General features: G+C 44.0%; 2 protein-coding genes across 4 annotated transcripts in view; one reads left to right on the top strand and one right to left on the bottom strand.

Annotated features, from left to right (window-relative positions):
• Positions 1–36: 36 nt before the first annotated feature.
• On the top strand, positions 37–11,683 carry mapk8ip1a (mitogen-activated protein kinase 8 interacting protein 1a). 3 transcript variants are annotated; one of them, XM_025056472.1, is made up of 16 exons: positions 37–276; positions 895–1,280; positions 2,996–3,071; positions 3,144–3,785; positions 4,246–4,785; positions 5,608–5,844; positions 6,019–6,094; positions 6,541–6,707; positions 6,884–6,987; positions 7,075–7,185; positions 7,283–7,353; positions 7,531–7,629; positions 7,856–7,929; positions 8,480–8,782; positions 11,049–11,214; positions 11,542–11,683. In XM_025056472.1, the coding sequence occupies exons 2-13, from the start codon at positions 1,209–1,211 to the stop codon at positions 7,926–7,928; spliced, it is 2,268 nt and encodes a 755-aa protein (XP_024912240.1). In that variant the 5' UTR covers positions 37–276; positions 895–1,208; the 3' UTR covers position 7,929; positions 8,480–8,782; positions 11,049–11,214; positions 11,542–11,683. The 3 variants fall into 3 exon arrangements, with proteins under 3 accessions (XP_024912240.1, XP_024912239.1, XP_016888643.1); XM_025056471.1 differs by lacking the exon at positions 8,480–8,782 and having other exon boundaries at positions 9,422–11,214; positions 11,542–11,608; XM_017033154.2 differs by lacking the exons at positions 11,049–11,214; positions 11,542–11,683 and having other exon boundaries at positions 8,480–9,109.
• cstpp1 (centriolar satellite-associated tubulin polyglutamylase complex regulator 1) overlaps positions 11,216–12,162 on the bottom strand; it is a 3,184-nt gene continuing 2,237 nt past the window's right edge. Inside the window, exon 9 of the mRNA XM_008311226.3 lies at positions 11,216–11,870. Coding sequence (XP_008309448.1) covers positions 11,702–11,870 — 169 coding nt within the window. The 3' untranslated portion in view covers positions 11,216–11,701. The remainder of the gene's footprint in view (positions 11,871–12,162) is intronic.

Raw genomic sequence — 12,162 nt, 5'->3', positions numbered from 1 at the left:
ATTTTTTATTTCTTTCTTTTTAAAAAAATCTCAGTTAGCCTCTGTTTGACAGGTTTGAAGCCCTTGGTAGGTTAGCAAAGGGTTAGCTATTAGCACGTCTGGTAATTAGTCTATTATAACTTCAACATAGCTGAGTGTGTTTACATCAGCCAGTACGTGTTACCAATTAGCATTTGTCTTGTTTTTAGCGGGTTTACACTTCTTATTAATTGTCTTTTCTAGTTAACAAGTATATAAATGTAAATTTTTCACCGTTGTGACGTTTTTTAGCAGTAGGTGAGTACAAGAATGTTTTAGCTGCGAACTTTTAGCATGTTGGTAACGTTAGCGTCTTTAGCATTTATCGTTATTTCCCCATTAGCAAATTTTCCTTTTTTTTTTTACATCGCTCTAACTCTAACATTAACACTGTATGTTCCAGCTGCATTGTTCAAATTACTTCATACATGTCCTTGTAAAATGTCTGGAGCTATTTATACATAATTCGTTAGAAAGTCAATAGCGTTGTTAGCAGTTAGCCTGTAGCTCAGAGGAACAGATTATATTAAAAATAGGAGACACCAGTTACTCTTATCGCAAAAAGGTATTTTAATTTTTCAACTGCTGTCAATTACTGTGTTCTCTCCATAACATTAAAATGCAGTTTTATGAAATAGTTGTCAAACGTTAAGATTCTTTATATTTATATATTTTTAAGGTTGAATGTGGATTTTTATTTTTCTAATCTGCTCCTAAATCAACCCTCACACTTGTTTGTTGGATATGACTGACAGGAAGTGACAGTATTCCAGGGGCTGATGATGTCATGCTGTGCTTTGATTGGTTTGGCCTGAACTAACTCCTGCCTCCCCCCTCCGATTCCTCCCTCTCTCCGTTTCTCCCCTCTTTTCCCAGGGTGATGACGATGATGTGACAATGAACTGGCCAATCAGAGAGCCCGAAGGCAGAGCGGAGGGGGGGAGCAGGAGCAGAAGGATGCTGCTACAGGGAGGGAGGAGAAAAAGGAGGAGGTGAAGAAGAGGAGGAGGATGAGGAGGGTGCGGAGAGACCAGCTGAGCTGAGGAGCGGAGCAGCCGGAAATCACAAGGAGGAAAAAGAGCAAAGAGGAGAAGAGGAGGAGGAGGAGGTGGGGTAGGAGGAGCTGCTGCCGCTGCTGAGGAGCGTCTTCATCATCTTCATCATCGTCATCACCTCCACACCCTACTGTCATGGACAAATACAAACCAAAGAGACCAACAAGCCTGGATCTGTTCCCACAGCTGCCACCTGCTGGAACCCAGGTGTGTGTGTGTGTCTGTGTGTCTATCTGTTATGTACATGTGTGTCTGTGTGTATGTTTCAGAGAGAGAGAAAGAGAGAGAGAGCTTGGGTGTGTTTAGGATGAGACAGCATCAGCATCAGCTGAGTAACACTCTGTGTGTGTGTGTGTGTGTTTGGGAGGATGTTGTTGTCAGAATGACGACTGTCTGCCTGTCTGTGTGTATCTGTGTGTGTCTTCTGGGCCGTGTTGAACCATATATGTCGCTGGTGTCAATTATTTTAGAACCTGTAGTCTCTGACATGAAGCCCAGACCCTGGTCCTGGTGAGTCAGAACCCCTGGTGTTTGACGTTGGTGTTGCAGCTGTTTGTGGTTCGGCCTCAGCTGAGACTTAACCACACCAGGGTTCTCCAGGACCCAGGCCTGGTTTCAGGGTCAGAATCAGACCTGAGGAGGTTTATAGTTTTCATTATGAACAGGTGAAGGTCCAGGACTGTGTACAAATCTAGAACTACGTCCTAATCTCCAGCTTCAGTTTTTTCAGCTGTTTCCTCTGAGCTAACATTTATTATTTGTAAACTTGTGCTTGGCTAACCTTTAGCTGTGAACCTGCAGGCTTTGAAACCACATCCCTGTTTTTGTCAAGGTTCATCTGTTGTTGTGGTTAATATTTAGCAAGCTCACAAACCTAGAATAGCAGTTAGCATAATTAAGGCTAACACAAAGTTTGCTTTTGGCTTTTAGCGTGTTTTTCACCAATAGCACTCCTGTTGTTAGTTAGTTATTTTTTAGCTGTTGGTCTGTTTTTATTATGCTATGCATTAGCATGGCCATACCTGTTAGCATGCAACCTGGACATTCTACAGGGCAGACTAATAAGACTTGATAAATAGGACTCTATAGACCTTGAACTGAAACTATCATTAAGTCCTGGTTGAGGTTCAGGTGAGAGGACGTGTCATCAGGTCCAGAGATGTTCATGGACCTTCTGAAGCTCAAGACAATGAAAAAACAGGAACGGTAGCAACAGTAACAAAAATAACACTGTCAACGAGTAAAAACAAATACAGATTTTAATGGTATTTTTATACAGGTTTTAGAGGGAGTTAGACTTATATTATAAATCAGTCCTTCTTACAAACAGGAAGATAAATCACTAGGACTGTGTTCTGCTGAGACTGGATTTTCTCCGTTTCTCCACACCGAGCCGACGCTCTCCTCTTTCATGTATCAATGACAGCACTTCCTGCGTTTGTGTTTCATATCAACAACAACCTTTGTGTCGTGAAGGCCTGATGTTAGACACTAACTCTGCTGATCTGGTAACGTTCATCAGCTCTTCACTCTTAGAGTCTGATCTCCTGAATCAAGTCACGTCTTCGTCATCTCGCGTAAATAATCCAACGTTTGTAAATCCCCCCTCTTTGAAAAAGTTCCTGATTCTACGGGACTGTTTCTTTACTAGTTGGACTCTGACCTGTTTTTCCCTGGTTTATTTATTTATTCATGTTTGATGTCACAACTGAACAACTCCCTCTGCTGGTGAGAAACCGATCTTCAGGGTTTGACCGAAACGTTTTTCTAAAAAAAGAGAAACATAAACCAGAACTTTAGCACCAATTTTTAGTGTTTCTCCAGCTGCAGATTCAGATCCATTTGGACCAGGGTTTAGTTTCAGGATTTTTACACTATTTTTCCACAGTTTGAACTTTAAAAAAATAATTCTTCTTTTGCAGGACACAATTAACAACAATTCTCTGGGCAAGAAGGAAAACTGGAAGGAAAATCACTCGTCTTCACCTCACATCACAGGTACAAACTCCTTCAAGTATTCTGTCAATTTCTGGTGATATAATCCCTAAATATATGTTTGTGTGTTTTTAGGAGACCACAAATCACCTGACATCAAACCTAAAACCGAGGACAAAGTTCGGCTCAGCACACGCCGTCCAGCCCCCAAGCCTCCCGCGGTCAATGACAGCAGCAGTAAAAGTAAGAATGTGGGCGGAGCCTCATTGGCGGCAGACTCGCGGCTACGTTCACGAGACAAAAACACGCACGCAGCGCAGGTGTCCAACAGTCCGAAAAGCCAGCGCAGGGCAGGAGGAGGGGCTGGACGAGGGAGAGGCGGGGCTGTGACCAAAGATAAGAATGTGGGTGTGGTTAAAGGAAAGGAGGGAGGAGCAGGTACAACGGCCAAGGAGGAGAAAAAGACGGGGCGACTGTGTTCAGAGTCCAAAGGGAAGGAAAAGGAGAAAAACGTTTTCCAGAGGAACAAGGAGGCTGCCGCAGCAAAGAGCCGAGGAACTGAGGGAAGAGGGAGGGGCGCCGCTAGAGGAGGAGGAGCAGGAGCAAGAGCAGGAGCAGGAGGAGGAGGAGCAACTAACAGAGCAACAAACAGAGCAACAAACAGAGTGCCGTCAAAATCCAACAACCCCTGGTCCCAGCAGGAGGTCTATCTACCAGCCATGGTGGTTCCACGGACTCCTGTGACCGTGAGGAGAAAGGAGAAAAACCAGGACAAAGGTGAGAAACCAGAACAGGAAGTGATGAGAGATCAGCTGGTACTGCAGTGATCCTGAGTTGAAACAACACCTGGTGTCACCTGTGTGACATTCAGGTCCAGTACCAGTATCATACTGAACCAGAAACACACAGATACCAGCAGTTGTGTGATACCAGTATCATAATAATACCACTGTCCTACCATCATACGGTTACATGTATAAGTGTAATAGCATAAATACAAAAGAAATGGATGTCAATGTATGATACTATTATGGGTAAGATAGTACTGTAGTATCAGTATATTACCATGATACTGAGTAGTGGTGTGATATTCTCTGTTAATACTCAGTACTATGAGTATTGGGACAGAACCAGATGATAAAAAACAAAGACCACATCTGTCCATCATCAGTAGAACCCTTGTTTGTGGAATCTTGTGGAATCCAGTTAAAAATCGGTTCTCTCTGCATTTCTTCAGTTCCTGCTGCTCCTAAGCAGGACAAGAACCGGGAGAACCCTCCGGTTCTGTCCCGTTCCAGCAGCGAGGGCGGCTCCAACAGAATGTCCCTCAGCTCAGACACAGAGGGGCCCCCGCCTGGGCCCCTGCATCCGAGTGTGACCCACCGAACCAACCCGGCTATCAGTGAGGAGGAGGTGGAGACGGAACCAGGCCCCGCCCTCAACGCTAACAACCCCGGTCTGAGAGGAAGTGGACCGACAGACATGGACTGTACCACGTCGGAGGCGGGTCCAGGGATGGGGGCGCAGAGTGACTCAGCTGTTACACAGGACGCAGGTGTAGTCACAGCCCCCTCAGAGGCGGGGCTAAACTATGACTCGGTCAAGTACACACTGGTGGTGGATGAAAACGCTGAGCTGGAGCTGGTCAGCATCAAACACTGTCTCCATAACGACGACAGTGACGGAGAGACCGTCTACCAGTCGGCCAATGAGGATGAAGATCCAGAGTATCAGGAGGAAAGGAGCAGGAGGACGGAGGAGGGGGGAAAGAGCACGGGTGAGTAACTCTGACTGTCAGACTTTAACAACAGTGAACTGTAAACCCCTCACTCTGCCACACAGAAGTCCATAGACACAGGAGCTGCTGGTCCACCGCTGCTCCCTGTGGTCAGTTTGTGTCACTGCGGTCAATCTACAAAGGATTTTAAACAGTGAAGTGAAAAGAATAACAAATTCAATTGAGGATTGACCTCAGTGACACAAACTGACCACATGAGGCAGCAGTGAACCAACTTAAATCACTGATTTTCTCTGAAAGACCTGCAAGACCTACAAACTGGCAGGTAATTCTTATTCACTCTACGTGTCTAATACTGCCCCCTGAGGTATATACCAATATGTGTGTTGACTTTTAGCTAATACTGCCCCCTGAGGTATATATATATATATACCAATATGTGTGTTGACTTTTACTGGTTCAGTACCAGCTGGGTTTGTGAACCAGGGCAGGAACCAGGAATAAGTGACTGAAGATATTCATGTTTGAAAAATAAAGTTTGGCCAGGGACTGGCGCCAGTCTTTCAAACTGGTACTGGGTCCAGTCTACAAAAATGTCCAGGGCTGGTGTCAGTCCCTGTAGTCTGCGCTCTCTCGAGTGCTGACGTGCCACCAGTGGTCGGCATACCATAAATTGAGAACCCCTGATCAATAGTTAAGTTGAGTAATAAAATTTAGTTGATTTGACAGATGTGCTCATAAACAGTTCTTGATAACAACAGAAATGTCTCAGTCATTCATTTAGGTTCTGTTGTGTACTGTACCATCAAGACAGAGGAAGTGTTCCTTAAACCTTTTTTTTTTTTTCAAATCAATTTTCAGAAAAAAGTGAGGAGGAGCCAACAAAGAAATGGAAGGAGGAGGAGGTGAGAAGGAGGCGGGAGGAAGAGATCAAGAGGCGAAGAGAAGTTGTCGTCCGGGTGTCCGGCAAGACCAGGTCAACCTCAACGACAGGGTCGGAGGAGGACACAGGGAGAGGAGCAGCTCCCAGGAGCAGGAAGTTCCTCAACCTGTTCTCCAGCCGCAGCAGCAGCGGCAGCAGTCGCTACACAGCCACAGGTTAGTCCAGCTCCGATGTCATAAAGGGACAGTTCTGGGTTTTTTTTTTCAAGTCTGTTTGTCACACTGTGAGCTCAGCATCTGAACCAGAACCATGACAAAGAACTGAGCTGAAGTCCACCACGTCCTGGAAACACTCCCCCATGTGACCTTACCCCTGGTCTCTGTGTTCAGGTGCTGGATCCTTTGGTGTGTTCTCCTGTCTCCTGGACGGTGTGGAGAGACAGCAAAGCCACCGAGCGGCCTACAGGTGGAGACAAAAACAAACTTCCAACAAAAAGACAAATAATCTTAGTGACTCAGTAACTCAAAGACTCAGTAACGTAGTGACTCAATAACACAGCGACTCAGTAACTCAAAGACTCAGTAAAGTGTCTGTTTATTGACTCGGTAACTGAAAGACTAAACACAGTGACTCAGTTAGTGAGTGACACAGTGACTCAAAGACTCAGTAACAAAGCTGTAAACTGATGTATTAACTCAAAGACTCAGTGTCTTACCAACACGATGACTCAGTGTTCTCGTCACTAAGACACTCAGGTCCAAATAAAAACCTGTCTCTGGTTGGTCACTCAGTAACAAAGCTGTTTACTGATGTATTAACTCAAAGACTCAGTGTCTTACCAACACGATGACTCAGTGTTCTCGTCACTAAGACACTCAGGTCCAAATAAAAACCTGTCTCTGGTTGGTCAGGTTTGTCCCTCGTCATGCCGACGAGCTGCAGCTGGAGGCCGACGACCCAGTTCTACTGCTGAGTCAGGCTGAGGATCTTTGGTGTCACGGGTACAACATGAGGACTGGAGCCACCGGAATCTTCCCAGCCTTCTATGTTGTCAAATTAGCTGCGGACACCGGAGCAGGTACTGGTGCTGGAACTGGAACCGAGTCAAACGAATCATCATTATTGGTGAATCAGCACAAATAAGAACCAAGTCAGCGGTTCTGTTTACAGGCACAAAAATATTACAGCAAAAACAAATAGAAGAAATTACTCAGAGAACTGTTCCATTCTCAGTTCTTCTCCATATCTTCGCAGCTCCTACAGGTGGATATTTGGAACAGTTCCTGGTCCGCTTCCTGGGTTCAGTTCAGGTTCCCAGTCACCAAGGGCGTGATGTTCTGTGTGCAGCCATGCACAAGGTACGGTCGCTCACGTGCACACCACTCACCACGTGCACTGTCTCAGAAACTGTAAACACCCAGTGGGCTGTGTCTGTCTGTGAACAGGTGCTGTGTAACCGCCGCTCGGCCTCTCAGCCTCCGTCCTCATGTCTCCTGGACATCAGCATCAGAGGAGTAAAGATCAATGTCCAGGACCAGTGTCACTCTGCTCACAGGGTAACAGCGCCTCCTACAGTGCTGCCTTCATTCCTTCATTTTTTCTTAGCTTTTCCTCTTTTACTCCTTTTTTGATGATGATCTCCGTCTCCTGCAGGGGGATCAGTGTTTCCACTTCTTCCATCTGAAGAACATCTCCTTTTGTGGTGTTCATCCCAAACACAGCAGGTGATTTTTAATGTCATAATTTTATCACAAAACAGTTTCTATAAAGAAACCTTTAACGATAAAGATAGTTCAATTTATCTGACAATGTTGACAAAAATCAAGTAACAATAGATGACGATAATAATGATGATGATGATGGTGATGATGATGATGATAATGATGATGATGTCCTCATAGGTATTTTGGCTTCATCACCAAACATCCAGACCAACAGCGTTTTGCCTGTCATGTGATGATGTCAGACACAACGTTACATCCTCTGGCCAAATCTCTGGGGTGAGATTTTTTTATTTCCCTTTTTTTCTCCAATCTCACACAAATATTTTCATTAAATTATTTATGAATCATTTATTTTGTTCCTGTTCTTATTTGAGTGCCACATTCAAAAGTCAAAAACACAAATCCTCATGTTTCTGGCTGTGGCAGTGCCCCCTGGTGGTTCAACTGCCTTTTACAGCCCTGTTACTGCCCTTGCTGATGTCCTGTCCCGTGTTCCACACAGGAGGGCGTTTCAGCAGTATTTCAAAGAGCACATCGGTTACTCCTGTCCCACAGAAGACATCTTCATTGAATAAGGTTGGACTGCACAGACTCACAGCTGACCTTCCTACATGCATGGTGGCGTTGTCTCTTCTTCTTCTTCTTCTTCTTTTTCTTCTTCTTCTCTGAGGACCTTCAGGACCGCACATCATGTGACATGTGCAGGACTGTAAGGACCGGTGAAACCTGATGGAGTATCCTCAGGCTGTAGCAGAGTTCATTTACCCACAGACCATCAGCAGAAAATAGATTTGGTTTTAATTCAGTGATGGGTTCTGCTGATTCAGCAGAAAGTGTAGGTCATGTGACTGCAAAGGTGCAGACAGGAAGTTGTTGTTGGCTTAGTTAAAAAAAACATGTACAAACCACTGTAAACAAGTTTTATATTTAAAGATGAATCGGAGAGAAGAATCCAGCTGTTGGTCCATCGTCAGGTTCCCCCTGGTGGTGGAACAGCAGCAGCAGCTCTTCTTGTAACGGTGCTTTAGGAATTATGGAAGTTTTCTGCACATGTCCTGAAGAACCTGCACCTCTGGATGTTCTTGGAGTTGATGAGTTATTTCTAAAGTTGTACCGTCTCTGCCAGAGGTTGGTTCACAATCCCGGTATAATCACCGAATGGTCAGAGGATGGAGGTGCAGCTACGCCATGGCTTGGACACTGCCTCTCAGTGAAGAGAAGATGGAGGAGAAGATGGACTGAAAGACTTGAGCAAGTCTGGAGTCTGGCCACGGCCTCAGAGTGGAGGATGAAGAGGATGAGGACGAGGACCACCAACTCCATCATGTCCTCCTGGACCGAGGCTCTGGATCAGAGTCAGGGCACTGGAAGGAATTACGTCTCCCAGCTGGATTGGGAAAATAATCAGGAATCAGGGACTGGAGACCAGGTGCGAGATCAGACCAGAGGCAGGATATGTGTGTGTGTGTGTGTGTGAGAGAGAGACTGACAGCTGGGTTCTTCAGGTGGAACCTGGTTGTTGATGGACATCTACAGCTGATGTAAATGTCCCCTCATATTCACTGCTCTCCCCACTTTTTTTCTCACCCTCCTTCTCCATCAAAACCATCTGAGCTGACATCACCTTCTGTAGGGATGTCCAATAATATCAGTCGACCGATGTTAGCATAATTATGTAATATCTGTAAGAATTGTTATCAGTTTTTCCTCTGATAATGAAAACCCTATAACGCAATGCCTGGGTTTGGCCAAACGACGTGTGCCCTAAGGATAGTTTTGGGGAAAAATGGCTGTATATAGGAACAATGGCTGCATATTAAAGTGAAAGCCACTAGTTGGCAGCATTGCAGCTCATTTAATTAATCTAGGTTGAAGAGTTCTGTTAAGCAACTGGATGTTTTGCCTCTCATCCGAGAGGCTTCTACTGAAGAAGTCTCTCGGATGAGAGGCTAAATGTCGTCTCTGCCAGCTGTTACCTGGGTCTACGTAGCTACAATAGCGCCCCCTGCAGTCCACAGACAGTGGTACAACAATAATTAGGCTGCTTCCTTTGGTTATTTTTTCTTAGGGCCATTTGAGACCAGGACCATTTGGTGAATGTCAGACCTGGGACACACGCTGACATCTGCTGGTGACTGTGTCAGGGGTGAAGAAATTAATCTATCCAAACATGTTAGCGTGCTAGCAGTGTTTTATAAATGTGCACATATGGAAGTAGCCGTGTTTGTTAGCACCACTGCTAGCATGTAGCGTAATGCACTAACACAAAGCCTTTTATTTTGAGAGTCAGTCTTCAGCCAGCAGGGCCAAGCTAACCATGCTAATGCCTGCAATCTCTCTTCTTCTTTGCACTTTACTGTCAGATCTAAATCTTGAGTTACATTACTGCCACCTACTGGATCTGTTTTACTCTTTTAATGTAGAAAGGAGGTAGAAAACGTGTTGATGTTTAAAAGGAACAAATTTCAGTGAACATTTTAATGATCAGTTAAGTGTTTCTCCTTCAACATTGTTAAATCTTAATGGATTTAACACAATTTTTTAATCAAACTCTTTTTTCTCAGCCCACAGTCCTGAAAGTTACAGCTGAGGTGAAAATGTGAATTTGTTTTTTTTTGTTTGCATGCAAAAAATTTGCATCGCATTCACATTAAATACATAATCAAAAATGTGGAATTAAAAGGATGTAATAAGCTAATGGCTACAACAAAAAAAAAACTCCTTTTCGAGTTGACGAAACGTTAGAAGAGGTCAGTGTTGGTGCCTTTCATTTGGTCTTTTTCTGTTTGGGGTAAAAACCAAAAAAAGCTTCTGATCAAAATCAGAGCAGTTCACAATGGACGTGACCTGAGTCATCCAAGATGGCTGCCACTGGAGTGTAGAGGGTAGCCTACTCCTTACACCTTGACTGTCTATTTTAACCGGTGCCGACTGTCAAGCATTAATATCAGTTTTTAACGATGCATCGTCATCGTTATCCCTTGTAGACTTCAACTAGTGCTAACTGTTAACAGCTATCATCTGAATTCATGTGGCTAAGAGTGAAAACTTTTATTTATTGTACCAAATTCTTTTAGAGACAAAAGTTGATCAGAAGGCGTCTGATTGGCCAAATAGCCTTGGTATTATCTTTGGTTGAGGTGAGGCCCATATTCTGGATACCAGGTGTGGTCCATTACATTCACAGGAACACATCATGTGCTTTTTGTCCACGAGTGGGCAAAGTCCTGTTCTTCCATGTGGTGGCGCTAACATACTGTATTTGTATCACTGTTCTCAGAGGCTGCTGATAGTTTGGGTTGTTGTTTTTTTGTTTGTTTTTAGCTTAAAAATAAATCTGTCAATAAATCTGTCTGTCAGTATTTAACCCCCTGTGGCAGCGAAGGGTTTTACACTTATTCTTGTTATTATTTTATAACATGATCTTATCATTGGACCTTTAAATAATTCCCTCTCTGTCACAAATATATTTTTACTCTCTATTAAAATCCCACCCTGACAAGAAGACGGAGATTAATGGACGTGTAAATATCATGTAAACCAGCAGCCCAGCCTCTGAGGACCATGAAACAGGAAGTGACCTTCTCCTCTAGGGGAGGGGGGCTGCTGTGACATCACTCACATAGATCTATGCTGTATAGACATTGTACGTATGTATGTAAAGTTCTAAATGTATGCTGTTGGTACAAACACAGGTTCAAACGGTGCATGACGTGGTTGTTGTAAAGAAGACGGTGTTTCTGGTCAATAAATGGACTTTATCTGAACATGTTTCCACCTGTGACTGCGTTGCTGGCCCACGCCGCCATCAGGTGACCGTCCGTGAGACGTGGACTCAAGAACACAGACTACGACGAGAAGGTAGAGGATGTTTTTTTATACTTCAGTCACGAAGTTACAGTCAGTCACAGCAGTTGATTGGCTAATGGACAGAGTGACACTGCAATAACAAAAATAAAATAATAGATTTTAGGAAGCTAAAGGTCAACAGACAAAAACAAATATTAAAAACATTAAATATAAATTAAATAAATGAGACAATGATGTTGGATCTTAACGATTATGTCATATTTAATTAGAAGCCTGTGGAGGTTGTTAAAGTAATTTTGCTTTAATAGTTGTCATGAACATTACTATTATCATTATTATAAACAACATTGTTGTCATTTTCATCCATTCATTTTTCAGCCTCCTGCAGCTGCAGCCAATCCCAGTAGTCACCAGGTGGAGGCGGTGTTGATACAGTTTTCCAGTCCATCACAGTGTCATGTGTGGTGAAAAGCAACCATTCACACCGACATTTACACTAAGGGTCAGTTCAGAAACAAAAACCCAACAACAACGGTTGTCAGTTCTCGGACGAGTCCGTCTCCTCCGTGGAACCGTCGCTCTCCACCTCCATCTTCCGCCTGTGGTGGAGGTTCCTGCGGGGCGAGGCCTTCCTCTGCACCTCCTTCAGACCCACCACGGCGCTCCCACTGCTGTTACTGCCAGGACTCACGGAGATCTGAGCCAGTCTGGACACAGAGTTAGGATTAGGATAATCGATGGAAATTCCAGATCAGAAATATTAATCTGGATTGAGTGTCAGTGAAAAGATCCAAATGTAAACATGAATGAAAAGTGTTTCCACAGAACATCCTCCTTCACATGTTTATATTTGTTTAAAATGTTTTAATAAATATAGAATAATATTATTATTATTAACTCAAATATTGACCATAAATGCCCCTGAATGGCAACAAATTCACTGGACTTGGCCAACACTGACATCCCTCAGTAGTTCAGCCACCAGAGCTAAATGTTTGT

The sequence above is a fragment of the Cynoglossus semilaevis genome, chromosome 6 (genome assembly GCF_000523025.1).
Source record: "Cynoglossus semilaevis isolate Cse_v1.0 chromosome 6, Cse_v1.0, whole genome shotgun sequence".
Lineage (NCBI taxonomy): Eukaryota > Metazoa > Chordata > Actinopteri > Pleuronectiformes > Cynoglossidae > Cynoglossus > Cynoglossus semilaevis.
Note: the sequence above shows the minus strand (reverse complement) of the source record. Positions and strands in the feature narration are given on the sequence as shown.